This window comes from Rhamphochromis sp. 'chilingali', assembly GCF_963969265.1.
Source record: "Rhamphochromis sp. 'chilingali' genome assembly, chromosome: 2".
Classification (NCBI taxonomy): Eukaryota; Metazoa; Chordata; class Actinopteri; order Cichliformes; family Cichlidae; genus Rhamphochromis; species Rhamphochromis sp. 'chilingali'.
Window position 1 is genome coordinate 10,289,671 of NC_137930.1, and position 17,162 is coordinate 10,306,832.

Sequence of the window (17,162 nt, forward strand, 5' to 3'; positions counted from 1 at the left end):
ACGGGGAGTCAATGAAGAAGTATGCCCTCTCTTTCTAGTCCCTGTCAGTACTCTTGCTGCAGCATTTTGGATCAACTGAAGGCCTTTCAGGGAGTTTTTAGGACATCCTGATAATAACTGCATAAAAGTAATTCAGCCTAGAAGTAATAACTGCATAAACTAGCTTTTTAGCATCACTCCGAGACGGGATGTTTCCAATTTTTACAGATATTCCACAAATGGAAGAAAGCAGTCCTGCATATTTGTATAATATGTGCCTTGAAGGACATATTCTGGTCAAAACTGGCTCCCAATGTTCCTCAGTGTTACTGAAGTAGTGAAGAGTTAGGATCTGGTTAGACAGCATGCTATTCAGCTTAGGTAAATCCTTCAAATAACTAGAAAAACAAGATTTTGTACTTCCTGATAAAACAAGGAACAGACAATACTAAATACTGCCAAAAAAAAAAAACCCCAAACAAACAAAAAACAGCCAGTGCAGATATTCAGAGGACAATGGAAAAAGATGTGAAAGTGACTCATACCTTTGACTGCATATAAATGCCGATGCATGTCTTTGACAGTCGCTTAGCCAATTACCGTGGAGCGTGTCCACTGTGTCATCGTCATGTTTCGAAAAGCTAAAATGACGGCAACAAAAACTTTCAGCTTGAGGCTCCGCCTTTTGTTTGTTTTTTTGTTTGTTTTTTTACACATTGTATTGTACATAAACATTCACCTTCAACCTTTTAAGGATTCTCGGAGCAGCCGGTCCCATAATAAATAAGCCACACAGGCACTGTGATAAAAGGGAGAATCCAAAATTATTTAATTTTAAGCCATAAAAAAATCTTACCAACAAAGACCTGGGTAATTAAGTCCAAACTTTCAAAACACACAAATATTTTAAAAGCATATTTAAACAAAGATTTTGGAACATGCATGCATCAAGTTACCAACATCCTTAAAGAGTAAGTAAAACCTACAAAAGTGGAACTTTTTCTGTCTACAAACCATCTCTGTTCTTTGGTATAATCTATATAAAACAATGACAGGATAAACTAGCAATATAAAGAAATTTCCCTCATCTATGTAACTAATGGAATAAAACACAGAACAATTTATTTTACATTATGAAAGCGAATTGCCGATACCTCAAACAAACGCGTACATACTTAATGTTCGGATTTCTTATTTTAAATAAACACCCCACACATCCCTGTGCTGTGCCCTCCAGGGGTACAAAGAGAGTTTCATCTGAAGGACCAGCTGTCCTTGTGTCTGTGCAGCTCTGGGTCCAGCTCAGCAGCTTCCCACCCGCCCAACCCCACCGGGTCAAAGACCCGAACACAGAAGCACTTCCTATTGCTTTCTTAAAATTCCAACATGCTCGACATACTTAGACCTGTACAAACAATGTACAAAAGAACAACTCCCGCTTACACCACAATTATGAAAAGAGAAAATTGGCACTTTGAATGTTCGTCCTGATGTAAACCACATGATATTTTCTGATTGTCGTTGCTGCATTTGTGCACAGAGGGTCATTTCGCCCTCTGGCATGCTCAGAGGTAGAAAGGCTGCAGATCGCCAAGAAGTGAATAAAAATGGCTGACAGGTCCCCAATGCATGCCACTGCATAAAAGCCCAACTAACATGGAATTTGAGTGATGGTGATGTTATCTGCAACCAGAGTCTGTGCAGTACCCATCAGGGGTGGAAACATGGTATTGAGGTCTAAGCACAGTGCTCTTAAACATCAAGCAACCAGAAGAAAGAAGATGCTTTCCAGGCAGTCCAGAATTCACAGCAGCCTACAGACCCAAAAATGTTACATATGAGGGGTAAACATGTTTCCACCATGTTTTTCATAAAACAGTTTGAAACCTTAGATATCGTTCCATTTTCTGTTTTGTATATATGGGTTTAATTATTAGTAAAATCCCTTTCTCCCCCATTAGGAAGGTCTCGGCACTTTGAGACACTTTTTGGCGTTCATCATTTTGATTTAAGGCAAGTCAGCAGTGGAGAAGAAGTTATTTAGCAACACTTTCTTTTAGGAGAGTCCTCAGTCAACCAATCAGCATGCATTAGCAGAGTCCTAGCATTTTATGGGTAAAAACAACAGCGTTGTAAAAAACAAACAAACAAAAAACTAGAGGACATAACTGGCAGTTTACTTCAATCAGGCATATTATTAATGCTGCATTTGTGAAAACTAAAATAAAGCATGTTCTTCTTTGTATAGAAGCAGGTGAAAATAATTATTTTACCTATTTAGCTCCCCTGGGTTTGCAGGAAGTGAAGCTGTTCCCTCTAGATCTGCTCTGACGTAGCCCAGCAACCACCACCTCCATTGTGCAACTTTACTGCAGCAGAATCTGAACTGCCCGTCTTCTACACTGGTTGGGTCGTTTGCTTACCATTCGAATCACCCATTTAACACAAACTTAACTTCCTGAAAAAAATTCCAAAGTCCCTCAAGATGTGTTAGAAGATTCGTGCAGAAAGTTCCTGTGTACACTTCCTGAACAGTGGCCAACAGGTGGCTCAGAAACTAATTAAAAAATCAAAACAAACTGAGCAAATGGAAAAATGAACACTCAAACATCACCGTGATACAATACGCTTCAAAGAAACTATTTTGGTAGTCTTGGATGAAGTGCTGTGTGATAATGTTTAGCCAGCAGTGCTGAGAAAAAGGCATGCACTCAATACCACATGTTCATCCCCTGGTTGTTACTTTGGTTGCACATTACATCAACCATCAGATTTTCCATCTTTACATACAGACTCGGGCTGAAGATGCACAACAGACACCAGTTTTCCTCTTAGATCTCCAGTTGCTGAAGGTGGTTTCCAGTTCATGCAGTCTGTGTTTGTCTCCTGTCCCTTTTGGGGTTTTTTTGTTGGCTTCAGCAGGACCACGAGGTACAGTTTAGTCTGGAGTTCAAATCCAAAGCCGCCTCTGCTGCTTAGTCTCCTGAGTCCTTGCTGTCAGAGTGAGGTGTGTACTTCAAGCGAAATGTCCCTGAGAAACACAGCAGAGTTGTTAAAGTGATGCCTTGGAGATGTCCCAATCTATGGCATCCCAAAGGGTTCAAAATTATATAACTGACACATGACATTATGAAGGAAGTGGGTAAAATATGTAAATGAAGTCACAAATATGTTTTTAGACTCTTAAAATTTTAAGTAATGAATGAGAAATTTATTCAAAACAGATTTTAATTTTTAGTAACATCAAAATCTGTTTTGAAATATTAAATTATACTGAAATAAAGAACTCCATCTCACTAAACAGGTCAAGTTTTACTTTTGTATATTACACATCATCATTTCAGTTAATCCAATTACACATTCAAATTAAATTTTGTAATACCTATAATTCATCTTACAAATTCACCATTTTAATTCCTGCATAATTGTTATACTTTTGTGCATTTGGGCACAGTTTGCAAACTAAATCGTGTGAAGAAAACGACTGAAAACTGAAGTAACATTTGTTAGAAACAAACATTTTATATTTAAATACAAAATGAAGTAGAAATATCAGTTATTATATTCTCAAATGTACTGTCCTTAAAGCCAATTGCATTTATAAATGTATATCACACCTTAAATATGGTATTTTTCACACTCCGTACTCACTGACTCACCTTGCTGTGTCGCATCCATGGGTGGCTGTTTGCAGTCCTCGGCTCTGTGTCCGTGGGCACCGCAGTTATAACATGACAGGTTCCCTGCTGTCCTTTTTTGCCCACTGTTTCCCATGATGCCATGGGGCTGGTAAAAGCCGAACCCCTGCTGCTGGTCATGTGACAGCGGGCTGTGGCGGTAGAGGGGCGGCGGTACCATCATTGGGTAGGAGAATGGTGCAGCGCCTGTGCCGGCGTTGCTGGACGATGCTATCAGGGGGCTGAGATGGAGCAGAGGACCCAGGGTGAAGAGTGAGGGCCCGGCTGAGAACGGCTGCAGGTAGCTGGCTGCGGCGTATCCAGGGAACGCCCCGTAGGCGCCGCAGTTCCCTCGACAACCGCAAGAACTGCAAACACATACGGAAGGACTGTGACCAGAACTTTGATCCAATGAAGAAGCAGAGGAGGGCGAAGGAGAGGGGCTGGAGGTATGCTGGGGTGGGTAGTAAGTGTTGCCCGGGACTGCAGCCACAGGAACTGTGCTTGCTGTTGCCATGGGAACATAGCTACCTCCACCACTGGAGCTGCCAGTCTGAGAGGCGGATTTTGAGGAGGTGCAGGAGGAGGAAGCGGAGAAAGACGCGAAGGAGGATGAGGATACAGGGGGGTAAGAGTAAAATCCAGATGGAGAAGGGGAGGAAGAGGATGAGAGGTGGAAGTGGACAGGGGGGTGGGAAACGTGGTGGTGGCTGTTGGAGGTGGAGGTCAGAGCGCAGCTGGTTTCTACCATCAGACTAACACCACCTCCCGCAAGACCACGACAAACCACAGAGTCCTGGAGTCCAGACGAGCCATCCATGTTGACCCTGGAGAACAGGTTTTCCCGTCTTACCCCCACCCCAGCCCCCACCCCGAGCCCTGAACTGAAGCTTGCACCGGCCACAGGAAGGCTCGAGCCCAACGGCTTAGTCCGGTCCTCTGTGGCCAGCGGAGGGGGCCTTGGCTTGCGAGGGGAGGTGAGGATGCGTGCTGGGTTTGAGACCGGGGAAAGCAGCGTCTGTGGGTAACCGCCCTGTGGGTGATAAGCAGATTGCGGGAGGCCGAAGGGGAGGTGGGAGGAGCATGTGGGAGGAAGAGGAGGAGCTGGATCGGTTTGGACGGGCAGAACCTGGGCTGTGGGGCGACTGGAGCCTGTCGAGTTCAGAATGAACATGCAGGGCCGATCCTTCTCTGGACCACTTCCTGCTGTATCTGGAGCCAACACACCTGAAAGAGATTTGTGTTTATATAACATTTGCATATATATTTGGATATAAACGGTATGGAAAAAGCAAAAGTCTCTAGTTTTGCGTCATTGATCTTATCGTTTTAACAAACTTCTATTTCTAATTTTGTTGACCTGTTTCTCCTTAACGTCAATCTAGACTTTAAGAATTGTTCTTCGTAAATCGTGCTGACGCGGTTTGAATTAATTCTGCAGTCGTGAGATAAAAACGTACGTCTGTGAATGTCTCTGGTCCTGTCAAAGGTGGAGTCGCAACTGTGTGGGGTGCGAGGGGAGCAGGAAGAGCTGGAGTAGCCCGAGGACGAGCTGCTGTCTGTGGAGACAGGGTGGTGGTGCGGCACGGCGTCCACCTCCACTCGCAGTTCTCCTGCAAAACATTTGAATACAGTTCAGTTCTGAACTGTTGTAATCCTTCCTGGGTCCAGTGAAGTGAGTCTGCTTCATTATCTATATCTAGTACATGTCTAATGGAACCTCATAGTTCTGGAGCACGTTTATGAAACCGATTTGAATTTGAAACCAAATTTTCTTGGAGAGAAGAGCAGGTCGGCAGCTCGTGATGACCATATTATTACACTCCCTCACTATGACATCATAAAGACGCAAAAGGGAAACATTTAAAGCAATCTGAAGCCTGAGAGTGATTTGGCCATACTTGGAAACAACCCTGCTCTCTTACCTGCACCGGAGGTGGAGTGAGCTGAGGGTCCCATGTGACTGGAAGGCGTCACCCTGGCAATGCCACTGCACGGCCGCTTCTCCATCTTCATCTCCCTGCTGGGAACACGCAAGCATTCGAGTCAGAAACACAGTCTTTATCAAGTGTAGCGAATACTTAAGATAAGTATGTACTATACTGTGTTTATTAAAGGTCAATGAAACAGACACATACGGTGGCTAACTAGACACCCAGGCGGTAACAGTCTAACAAGACTCAGTTGAGGAAACCAGCAGCCATGAGCAGAGAGGTCAAGACCTAAAGCCGACTGACTCATTGGCTTTGTGCCATCATAAGTGGACTAAGTGAAGTATTTTCTGAGATCCTTAAACAAAGGAAACATGCAGCTTCCCATGTGTACTTCTTTTAGATAGCTCTTTTTGACCAGAAATTCTTTCCATCATGTTCCCACACCAAAAATGTAATATTCTCTCTGTGAGCATTAGGGACATCCTAGCAACTTGAGCCACTTGTGTGCATCTTGAATCAGTATTTCAGCCATGAACAGTAGAGAGCAGCAACTTCCTGATAGCCCAGCTAGCTGCTTCTTACACACAAGTTTCAGCTGTCGTTTAACTAAGCTTCACTGAAAGAAAATATAAAGGACTTTTTGTCTAGAAGCAGGTGCACTTATTTTAATCATAGATCTTCATTCACTCCTATTTATTAAGGACTATCTCACAAGCGCCCCCTGCTGTGCCCAGCTGAACTGCAGGCAATTTCTGTGCTACAAAAACAACTAGTGTCTTTTACTGACCACATGGGGGAGACATTACCCACTTAACGTGCTCCTCGGGTCTCAGCTGCACCTCTACAAACACAACTATCTCTTTGGAAAATCACCACAGGAACTTTTCCATTTTCTGAGTCTTTTTCAAGCACGTACACACGCAAATACACAAATCGCCTGCCTAATGGGAACCTGTTGATTCTGGGAATGGAAACACAGCTGAGAGAAAACAAGTTCACGCTCAGGTGTGCGTGTGCATCCGGGGTGCGCAAGTTCAGATGCTTGTGTACTTAAATCAGAGCCTGTGTTTTTGTGCTTCTGCACGTAAAACACATCTTATCTCTCCGGCCCACCCTCAGCTGGTTAACCATTGATGCTGTATGGACCATTGGTGCAGGATGTTTACCGGGGAGAGCAGCAGCGGGTCAGTCTGTTTGCCAGTTGTTAAACAGGGTAAGGCATCAGTCAAGTCAAAGAGGTGATTTTGGAAAACAACTGAACTGCAGAATCAAAACTATCAGTGCCACAAGCACACAAACCAACTTCGGTCTGTATACTAATATTGGAGATGGTAGAGAGACAAGTTTGTGACAAATCTGAGTGACTTCTCAAATATTTTCTTTCTTTCTTTTTTTTTTAAAGACAAAAAAACTGAATTTTTGTTATCTGCCCTTACTCTGCAGACTTTTGGAGTTCTAGTTGGGTCTTCAGTTTCTTCTTTGCTCCTTGGGTGAGGTCGTACTTGTTCAGGTCCTCCTCTGTCAGAGCTAAAAACTGCAATTTATACAGAGGAACAAATTCAGAAGCTTTCAAAGAATCAAAACGTTGATCAAGAAATATGCAAATACATTATACATGCACAGGAGTACGACGTTTTATACACACAACGTGATGTAATCTAAAGATGTACCCACCTCCTCCATGGTGAGCTGTTTGAAGACGGGGTAATACTTATGGAGGCGGAGCCTGCGGAGCCAGTCCAGGATGCCGTTCTGCTCTGGCGTATTAGGCTGAGACTGGGAGAGCGATTGATTATGGGACTGGGAGCGGGACTGTGAATGTGAATGGGACGATGGTTGGGAATGGGACAGGTGCAGAGTCTGAGGCTGCGTACTGGGCTGGCTGCTGGTTTGTGCATGAAGGTGGTGCTGGGAGGGCTGTGGGTATAAATGAAGCTGACCATGCTGAGGATGCGGTTGGGAGGAGCTGTCGCCCCCGCTTCCTGCAGAGCCACGTGCTGGCAGGGCTGGCACGGGGGGAGGGAGAGAGGAGAGCTGTGGGGAGTGCTGGGGAGGAGGAATGGAAGGTAGGAGAGCCGGAGTCGGAAGAGGAGGGGAGGAAAGGGAGGACAAGTGAGGAGTGGAGCGAGTCAAGATGGAGTTGTGGGTGCTGATGACGGGCTGGACGCTGGCCACTCTGTACACCACCCTGAGAGACAGCAAGAGCCAATGAGCGACGTTGGTACAAGTGCACTTCTAAGACTGTACATGTAGATGTGTTTTAATGCAACGAGGTCAAAGAGGGGCAAAACTCGTACCTGTTACCTCCTTTGTACTGCATCATACAGCCAAGATCTGTGCAACAGATTCACAATACAAACCATCATCACCATCAGGCGATAGTCACACAACACGAGGCTAACAGTCCACAAAAATCTGAAATGTCAGTCAACTGGGCGAACATTTAAGTAGTAAATATATAAGATTTATTTTATTTATCCCAAAATAGTTATATTCACTTGTTACAGCAGAAAAAAATATTAAGCATAAGATACAACAAATATCTTAAATAAGAGCTAGCGGATATGCAGGTCAATAAAATAAAATAAAATTAGAGAACGATGAGAACAATCAGTATTATATGCACAAACAGCCATAATGATAAAGCTGAGTTAAAATGACTCACTGAATTTAGTAAAAAAAATGGCAAATCTCACAATGATGAAGTATGTTTAAAGGAGTAAAAGTAAGACTTATAAACCTAAGAACATTATTTAAAAGCATGGTGGTGGTAGCATCATGCTATGAGGCTGTTTTGCCAGTGATACTGGGACAAAGTGGATGGAATAATGGAGCGCCTCCTCCAAATTCTCAACAGCAAAACAACTGCAATTTGGACACAAGTGGGTGTTCGAATAGGACACTAATCCCAAACACTCACCGAGACTGGTTTTGGAATGGATCAAGCAGGTGAACATCAAACCTCTCAAACCAATTCTACCAAGAAAATATTCAAATGTCCAGCCAGAATAATACCAGAAGCTTGCTGATGACTACCAAAGGTCAAGGTGCAACTTGACAAAGGATATTTAAGCAAATACAAGTGTATGTATATATTTGAGCCTGTGTATTAGAGAAAAATCCAGAATAAATTCAAACAGTTTTTTTAAAGATGTATGCTGTACAATCATCCCACCATAGCAGAACAGTTCAAAGGAATCATTAAAAGCCCCAACATTACCGTAACATTCATGCCCATGACGAGTGTAGGTACATTTCTGATTGCACCTGAATGGACTAAATATATATATGTAGGCAAAATGTTAGAAATGCTGTGAAAACATGTCCTTATAGCTAATTCCAACTGTTGCAGTCTGTGCAGAATTCACTGATGGGTATGTTTGTGGAGCAAAACCGGACACATTCATTTTAGCCTTGCTTCTCCTGTGAGTCTGATACCCACTCACAGAGGAATAAACACATGCACAAAGTACAACCACACATAGAAACACACTGCACTGGTGGCTATAAATACCCTCTGGGATGAAGTCACACTAATAGATCGAGCACTCACACACACAGCAACATGAGGTCACCACACTCTAGGCTTCCCAACACAAACATGCCATGCTGAATTCCCACACCGGACTAAAATAGACTGCGTCCGCGCCCTCCAACACCTCAGAGGCACACACTGAAAATCCTGCCTGCAGTCTCACCTCCTCACTACAACCAACCAGGGCTCAGACTTGCAGCCTTGTCCTTTCCATTACCTCTCATTCCTTTCTCATCCCCAAAAACCGAACACAGGCATAATATCTTTTATCTTGCTGTTCTTGCCTTTGATCTTTCATCATCGTCTATGAATAAGAATGTCTCCGCCTTTATATCTCTGTTGCTTGCTATAATTTTTTTGCAATGAAATAATGACTTACTGGAGCTGGAGGTGAACGGGCAGGATGGAGCTATAGGAGAGGTTGGTAGTGAGGATGCAAGTGGGGAGGAGAGGGGTGAGGAGGGACAGTTGGGTGAGAGAGGCCTGGTGGAGGTAAAGAACAGCTGGACACTTTGGTGCTGGAGGACATGGCAGGGCAGGGCTGTTAGACACCTGAGTGGGACAACAGAAAGAAAAGGAAATGAAGTGGGAAGTAGATTAAAAGCTAAAGGAATAGATGCTCTGCTGTCAGATTTAAACAAACGCATATATCTAACTGCAATAGGAAGAAACTTTAACATAAAATCTATATTTGTACAGACAGACCTAACATTTCTAATCTAAACATATCTCTGGTCTGTTTATAAGAAAAAGCCACAGGGTGCCTTTAAAGCAGTTTTGCCAGGAAAGAGTGAGACGAAGAACAAGCAGAGGACAAAACTTTATAACTTGATGGGCCTTTCAAGCGCAGGTGCAACAATAGACTGAGTTTTAAAAAGGCACTGAGCCATGTCAGGAGATTGTTTATGTTTTTGTAGACAATAAAAAGCCAGAATGCAAAACATTTGGATCTGTACGAGGATTTCAAGTTGATATGTTTAGACGTTCACTTATCATCTATTAACAATATGTTAACATCCTGAAGTGCTGCCAGTATTTTATGTGAATTTGGAAAACTAGAGTTTACATAGCAATGCTTCACACAAGACTTGTTTAGGCTAGCATAGTGATGGATTATACTGTAAGAGTACTTCTAATACATTAAGGTTAATTTAACACGAGTAGCTTTGCTAACCAAAGTAAGATACTGTGCAAAAGTCTTGAGCTAACCCTCATTTCTTTATATCTTGCTTCCAAGGAGCCAAGCTTTCTTGTAATTGTATTTTAAGCAGTCTTGGGCAATAGCTCTCCAGGCTTCTGAAGGTCTTTTAAACAGCTGGATTACACTAAAGTGTGAAATTTCTCACTGTAACTTCTGAAGCTGATATGAATTATCACACTTTTTCTCACAGACTGTAAGCTGAGGCTACGTCTACACTAATCCTGATAAATTTGAAAACGGCGTTCTTGTCTAAAAACGCTCCACATCCACACTATCGTGGGGCTCAAGAGTTGGGAGTTCGCCTTGTAATCGGAAGGTTGCCGGTTTGAGCCCCGGCTCGGACAGTCTCGGTCGTTGTGTCCTTGGGCAAGACACTTCACCCGTTGCCTACTGGTGGTGGTCAGAGGGCCCGGTGGCGCCAGTGTCCGGCAGCCTCGCCTCTGTCAGTGCGCCCCAGGGTGGCTGTGGCTACAATGTAGCTTGCCATCACCAGTGTGTGAATGTGTGCGTGAATGGGTGGATGACTGGATATGTAAAGCGCTTTGGGGTCCTTAGGGACTAGTAAAGAGCTATATAAATACAGGCCATTTACTATCGTTTTCGAACAGTTGTTCATCCACACTGACACGACTGAAAACGCTTACGTTCCTGTATTATGCATGCGTGAAACGTAAGACGATTCGACCTGTGTCATTTCTCTCTGCCGCAAAATGTCGAGGAAAAGCACAGAGTTCTTTAAATGGACTGACAATGAGGTGGAGTTGTTGCTGCGAGTAACTTTGCAAGTACAAAGTTGCAAAAGCGAGTGAGAATTAAAGAATTTGAAGAAAAGCTATCTGGAGCATGTACAGACTGATATTAATCTTTAATAGGGCTGTCAAAACTGAGAGCAAACAAAACAACTGTTGTATAATGCCCTCCGCTATCTTTGTTTGATTGGTCACATGACTGCATCATATGACTAAAATGCATCACTGTTTCCGAAAGCCTCCGTTTACACAGTCTACACTGTGACGCGAAAATGGTGTTCAAACGAAAATGTGTTAGTGTGGACACGGCCTGAAACAAACAAAACACCACCTCAAAAGGATGGGGGTTCTGGGACTAACCTGGGATCCAGTTCCATGGACTGAGGCGGGAACTTCTCCACTCCATCAGGAAATGCTCGTGACAGCTAAGTGAGAAACATTTTTTTTTTTTATAAAAACAAAGTAAATAGAGCTCTTTGTGTCATTACACTGCTATGCTGATGATACCAAGCAATGCCTGACTGTTCAATCGCAGCTGATGATTTCTTAATTTATAGGCACAGTTGGAAAAGGTCAGGCTCATAAGGTTTAATGTGCACCTCAAAAACACAAAAACATCACAAAAAGATTTGTAATGATAAAATACGATATTTATCATGTTTTATGAGAAAACATAAAACATTTTTTACCATAAAATCTAGAATTACACCAATCGTGTAATGATTGATTTGATTTGATTTCAAACAAAGCAGCTCTATCTCCTACTCACTTTGAGACACATATTAGTTTTACTGTGCAATAAAAAGTGCCTGAATGTAACTCGGGCTCATTTTCATTCGTGTGTTGAAATGTTGGTCCTGACCTGAGTCAGCAGCTCTGCTACCTCCTGCTGAGTTCTTACAACAGATACTACCAACCCATTGGTCCAGCTAACCTGGAGGAGGAGAGGAAAGGAATGGGAAGAAGGCAGTGAAGGAGTAGGGAAATGAGGGGGAAAAATATTTAAAGAAAGTCTAAAAAAGTTAGGAGTCAAACAATACATGCCGGCATGTACTCATATTTATAAGGTACCCACCTCAAAACTATACTCGCTGGAATCTTCAGGCTTGTGAGGAACTCCTTTCAGCACCACCCTTTCAATCACCGCTGAAAGAAGCACAGATCGTTCCGCAGATGATTAACCACATGTCACATATCTGAGACAGCTGCTTCAACACATCACTCACTCGGGGTTGATACTGTAGGTTTCAATGGCCTAGAGGAATTTAAACAGAGCTTACTCTCGCAACATGATGAATCAGAAAAGGACAGAATGACAAGCTAGAGGTGAAGCAGTTTCGAGTACTATGGTGTCACTGGGCCTGTTAACTACATTGTCTCAGCAGAAAAGTCAAAGGTCAAGGGTTGGGGTGAATGTTGTAGCGAGAAGTTTAGCATAAGATTGCTGAGAAATCTCTGTGACTACTTTCTTTTTTTAGCTCTCTTTGTATGAAGTTGTAAAAGAGATTATCCCCCTGCAACAATGAAACGTTTAAATGCTTAAAAACAAAGTAAAACGCTGTACAACATTATATAAGTGTTATCATCTCTTTATAGGAAGGTTTGTAGCTACTTTAGATTTTAGTCCAGTTTATGAAAGTTTAAAAAAGTGAAACTAATAGTCAGAAAGTTAGTGGTGAAATGAGAAAGACTATCTCACAAGAATTTAATCAACAGTTATTGTCAGCGAGGCTTATTTAAATCAAAAACAGCAAACATTTCTTCTCTTTCTAAATGTGAAGAGTTTCTTTCTTTTTTCTTTTAATTCGTATAATTAGAAAATGAATATATTTGCAGCGTTATGTGAAGAATAACTGAATCTACCAGAGTCCAAGCATCAAATCAAATATGTAATGCTGGCACTGTGGAATATCAGAGGCTATAAAGCCTCTGATATTCCACAGTGCCAGCATCTGTGTTACATATTTGTGCAGCATTTTCTATATAAATAGAAAATGCTTTCATTACACTAGCACCCAAAAACTATTTCCTATTAAAAGACAGAAAGGAGAATAAGACAACAGGCCTGAATTTTCTGACGGTGAGTCCTACGAACTGTTTACTGGTTTTCGGTTTTGGTCCGATTTGTTCTGAGATTTTAGAATCTGGGGCTCTGATTTAACATCCAGTGAATACTCTAAGACCTTGTTCATGCCTCAATCAGGGGATTAAATCCAAACTCCATTTTTCACTCCACATAAGCTAAACAAACTCCCAGTTAGAGGTGGACAATAAAGACTTTTAAAGTAAAACCACAAGTATGATGCTGGTTTTACTATAAACAAGATAAATGCTTACAAAAATACTGCAATTAAACAGTAAGTAAATCTTTTTGCCTCACATCAGCATTGAAAACATCCATCCATCCTCTTCCCCTTATCAGGGTTGAGCCTATCCCAGCAGTCATAAGTACACCTTGAACAGGCTGCCAGTCTATCGCAAGGCTAACACATAGAGACAGACGACCATTCACACCTATGGGCAATTTAGAATCACCGGTTAATCTAAACCCACTAACTGCATGTCTTTTGACTGTGGGAGGAAGCCGGAGTACTCAGAGAGAACCCGTGGGGAGAACATGCAAACTCCTTACAGAAAGGCCAGTTGGTGGATTCGAGCTCAGGACCTTCTTGCTGTGAGGCAACAATGCTAACCACATGCTGTCTGCATTAAAAAACACTGACACAAAAAACAGTAAAGCTGGCCTCAGTGATAATACTAATCATAGAGAGTATAAAAGATGGACGTCACTTCAGGTTTTGAAACGTAAACGTCTTTTTAAGGGTCACTAGAGTCTCAATCATTCACTCGTTTTGGGTCATACTGCATTGAGCTTAATTTTGATTAAGGCTGATTTAGGCTGATTCCTGCTTTTCTTTATCAGAAAATTGGGGTCATTCCTGAGCCCAATCAAATAATAAATATAACTCTACTCATTTTATCCATAAATTAGATATAAACTATGAATACTGTCTTATAATATAGTTCAATTTATGAAGCGCCAAATCATAATAAGGTCTCAAGGTCCTTTATATTGTAATGTAAAGACCTTACAATAATACAGAGAAAACCCCAACAATCATACGACCCCCTTTGAGCAATCACTTGGCGACAGTGGGAAGGAAAAACTCCCCGTTTATAAGAGCTTCCCCCGCAAATGCTTTAATAATGAACTACTTGACAAATAAATAACAGATAACAGATTAATATAAGCAGCTGACTCTCCGGTGAGTTTTTCATCGTGCAGAGGAACTGTAACTCCATGCTGTTGGACTGCAGGTGGCGACAGTAGTCCTTGTTGTGCTTTGCAGGCTTGGTGAGCTCATGCAGCACCATACGAACCAGTTCTCCACCTGATTATACTCTGTTGTGGATACATCCAGCTGGAGATAAAACAGCCAAGCAGTTATTCCTGTTATACTTCTTTGAAGACCACTTGAAGCCCATCACCTGGGGACTTGCTTCATTGTAATGTAAAGTCTCTGCAGACGAGTCTGTTTGGTCCTGAAAAACACTGGCAGACATGTGGACATCTGCACACACACTTGAACTCTCCATCTGATGATGATATTTACATCTCTGGAGAGGAAGCTGTATAATATCGAGGACTATATCCAGTAGGAGAACACAACACTGAAATGGCCTCAGGGTAGCTGATTAGCTAGGTGTCATTTTCTCATGTGAAATTAAAATGTTAAATTACTGGCGAGCTCCTAGTAAACACACATTAGACACACATATTTTAGCAGATACACCCATGCTATCAATTTGAAACTCTCACGCTGCGTTGTTCACGATTTATTGCATTCACAAACTTGGGTGTCCACGCTGACCTCCCGACTAGGAGGGTGACAACAATACCCCACCAACCTTTTACAGCTGAGGGGTAAAGAAAAAAAGAATCTCTCTCCAAGCAAATTCAAATTGTGGCAAACTCTGTGATAATGCTTTGAATATTTGCATATGTGCACACATGTTGGGTTTTTTTGGTCTTCTTTTTGTTGTGGATACATGCCTCAGGCACAGTGGCAGGTTAGAGCTGCTCCACCGCTGTTAGATCAGAATTGGGTTGAAAAAGTTGAAAAAGACATTGAGGTGCATGTGTGTGTGTGTGTGTGTGTGTGTGTGTGTCTCTACATGCCAGGCCTTCAGGTATTGATTTAGGACAATTTGAAACTGCACCTACGTGCGGAGACAAGCAGTGAGGAAGGAGGAGACATGAGCAATATACAGAGAGATAAAGGAGTCGCGCATCTCTCATCACTCTGTCGGGAGTGAGTTGGCAAGCAGCTGTGGAAGGCCTGCCATTCAAACTAATCTGGGCTGCCACACACACACACACACACACACACACACACACACACACACACACACACACACACACACACACACACACACACACACACACACACACACACACACACACACACACACACACACACACGAACCATGAAACCCAGCAGTGTCAACGTCCCGATGAAGAGTCTCATTTATCCACTGAGGAGACATGGCACAGATAAATATCCTTCATGTGGCCTCTCGGTCTTTATTACTTTACAGTTGCAAAAAATTTTTTTGTGCGAGCCAGAAAACATGCTGCAAACCAACACGTGGCCTACTCCGTCTGGCTAGAAGTGGAAAAAATGCAGAGGGAAAATAACAGGGAAGGTTTCACTGTGTGTGTGGAAATATGCACAGTTCTCTGCAAGTATACTGAACACACACAGTATGTGTATGCTAGGTGTGTGTGCGTGCACGTTTTCTGCTGGTGACAGCTATGTGGTGTGACCATGATGTAGAGAGATAGTTGAGTATTGTGTTACGGACAGAGGCGAGCACCCGCCCTGTAGAGATTCATCCCACCTTAAACCGTACCGTACACCCCAACACACCAGCTGCTCACTGGGTGACAATGTGGCTTTAAAACTGTACGACAGCTCTTTGCTCCCCCAGCTTCCTGTGAAACACTTTCCTGATTATTTTATGGTCTCAGTCGGTATTTTAAGGTCTTATTCAAGACAACATGACATAAACATTTTAAATTCAAGTCCCCACTAGAGGGAGAAAGCACCATAAAGGAGGGCATGCCCAACGTGACTGACAAGCTGCTAACCTGTGAGCGTGCACAGTCTCTTACACCTAATCATATCTGCTCCGCATCTTTATAAACATATTTGTGGAAGAGGATGCGCAAGAAGGATATATTGCTGGGTTTTACCACAATATAAATGTTTTTTTCTACCCGTTTGGCGATAGTACCGCCCACCCGAGCCTGAAACCAGGTGCATCTCCACTGCAGCCTACACACACCTGAGCCTTAGGGCAGCATTCTTTCAGTGCAGTCAAAGTGTTTAGATGTGCCAGCATGTCACGTCTTGTTTGGCTGGGTTTAACTGGGTGTATAGCGTGACACCCAGTTAAACCCAGGGGGCAATATATTCATACATATTCTTAAATCCATGCAGTGGGTCAGAAATTGGGCAATTTAGAAATGTAAAACACAACTTTTTATTAATGCCGGCTCACCTTTTCCAGAATTCCCCTGCTGGCTCTTAGTTGCCGCATCCTGACTTTTCCCAGCAGGTGGAGAAGAAGGCAGATGAGGGGGCGGCAGAGGAGGTGGTGGAGGAGGGGGAGGAGGAGGTGGTGGTGGAGGACGGAGTTCTTGGTGGGGAGAAGTCAGGTCCTGGCTGACTGTTTGGTCTCCTTGTCCCAAAGCAGCTCCTAATACTGTGCCGGTCTCTCTGGTCTGGCTCTGGAGGGGCAGAGGTGAGAGGTCACGACCACAGAGCGAAGATCAGAGAGAAGCAGTTACAGTTCGGGTAAATATTTACTCCTCAGCTTTAGCCATGGTTGGTAACCACACTGAAGCATGACAATAATTTACTACCAAAGAAAGTACATGACTCACTGTCACATGACTGCCATGACCCACACATTTTCGGTCTTATTTAATGAAGCTCGTAGCTTTTTTTCTTTATATATTTTCTTTCAGACGATACACAGCGAAATAAAACAGAGTTCAACTGACAAATTAGAAGTTTGAAA

The 17,162-nt window shown here is 42.8% G+C and overlaps 1 protein-coding gene across 2 annotated transcripts in view; it reads right to left on the reverse strand.

Moving 5' to 3' along the window:
• Window positions 1-754: 754 nt before the first annotated feature.
• Window positions 755-17,162, reverse strand: part of zcchc14 (zinc finger, CCHC domain containing 14) — a 28,215-nt gene continuing 11,807 nt past the window's right edge. Inside the window, exons 3-14 of one of the 2 annotated variants that reach the window (XM_080868522.1) lie at window positions 16,641-16,869; window positions 12,151-12,221; window positions 11,938-12,009; window positions 11,436-11,500; window positions 9,505-9,677; window positions 7,888-7,924; window positions 7,265-7,778; window positions 7,027-7,124; window positions 5,582-5,679; window positions 5,117-5,269; window positions 3,639-4,883; window positions 755-3,010 (exon numbers count right to left, since the gene is read on the reverse strand). In XM_080868522.1, coding sequence (XP_080724648.1) covers window positions 2,955-3,010; window positions 3,639-4,883; window positions 5,117-5,269; window positions 5,582-5,679; window positions 7,027-7,124; window positions 7,265-7,778; window positions 7,888-7,924; window positions 9,505-9,677; window positions 11,436-11,500; window positions 11,938-12,009; window positions 12,151-12,221; window positions 16,641-16,869 — 2,811 coding nt within the window. In that variant the 3' untranslated portion in view covers window positions 755-2,954. The remainder of the gene's footprint in view (window positions 3,011-3,638; window positions 4,884-5,116; window positions 5,270-5,581; window positions 5,680-7,026; window positions 7,125-7,264; window positions 7,779-7,887; window positions 7,925-9,504; window positions 9,678-11,435; window positions 11,501-11,937; window positions 12,010-12,150; window positions 12,222-16,640; window positions 16,870-17,162) is intronic. The other variant, XM_080868523.1, reaches the window with a different exon arrangement.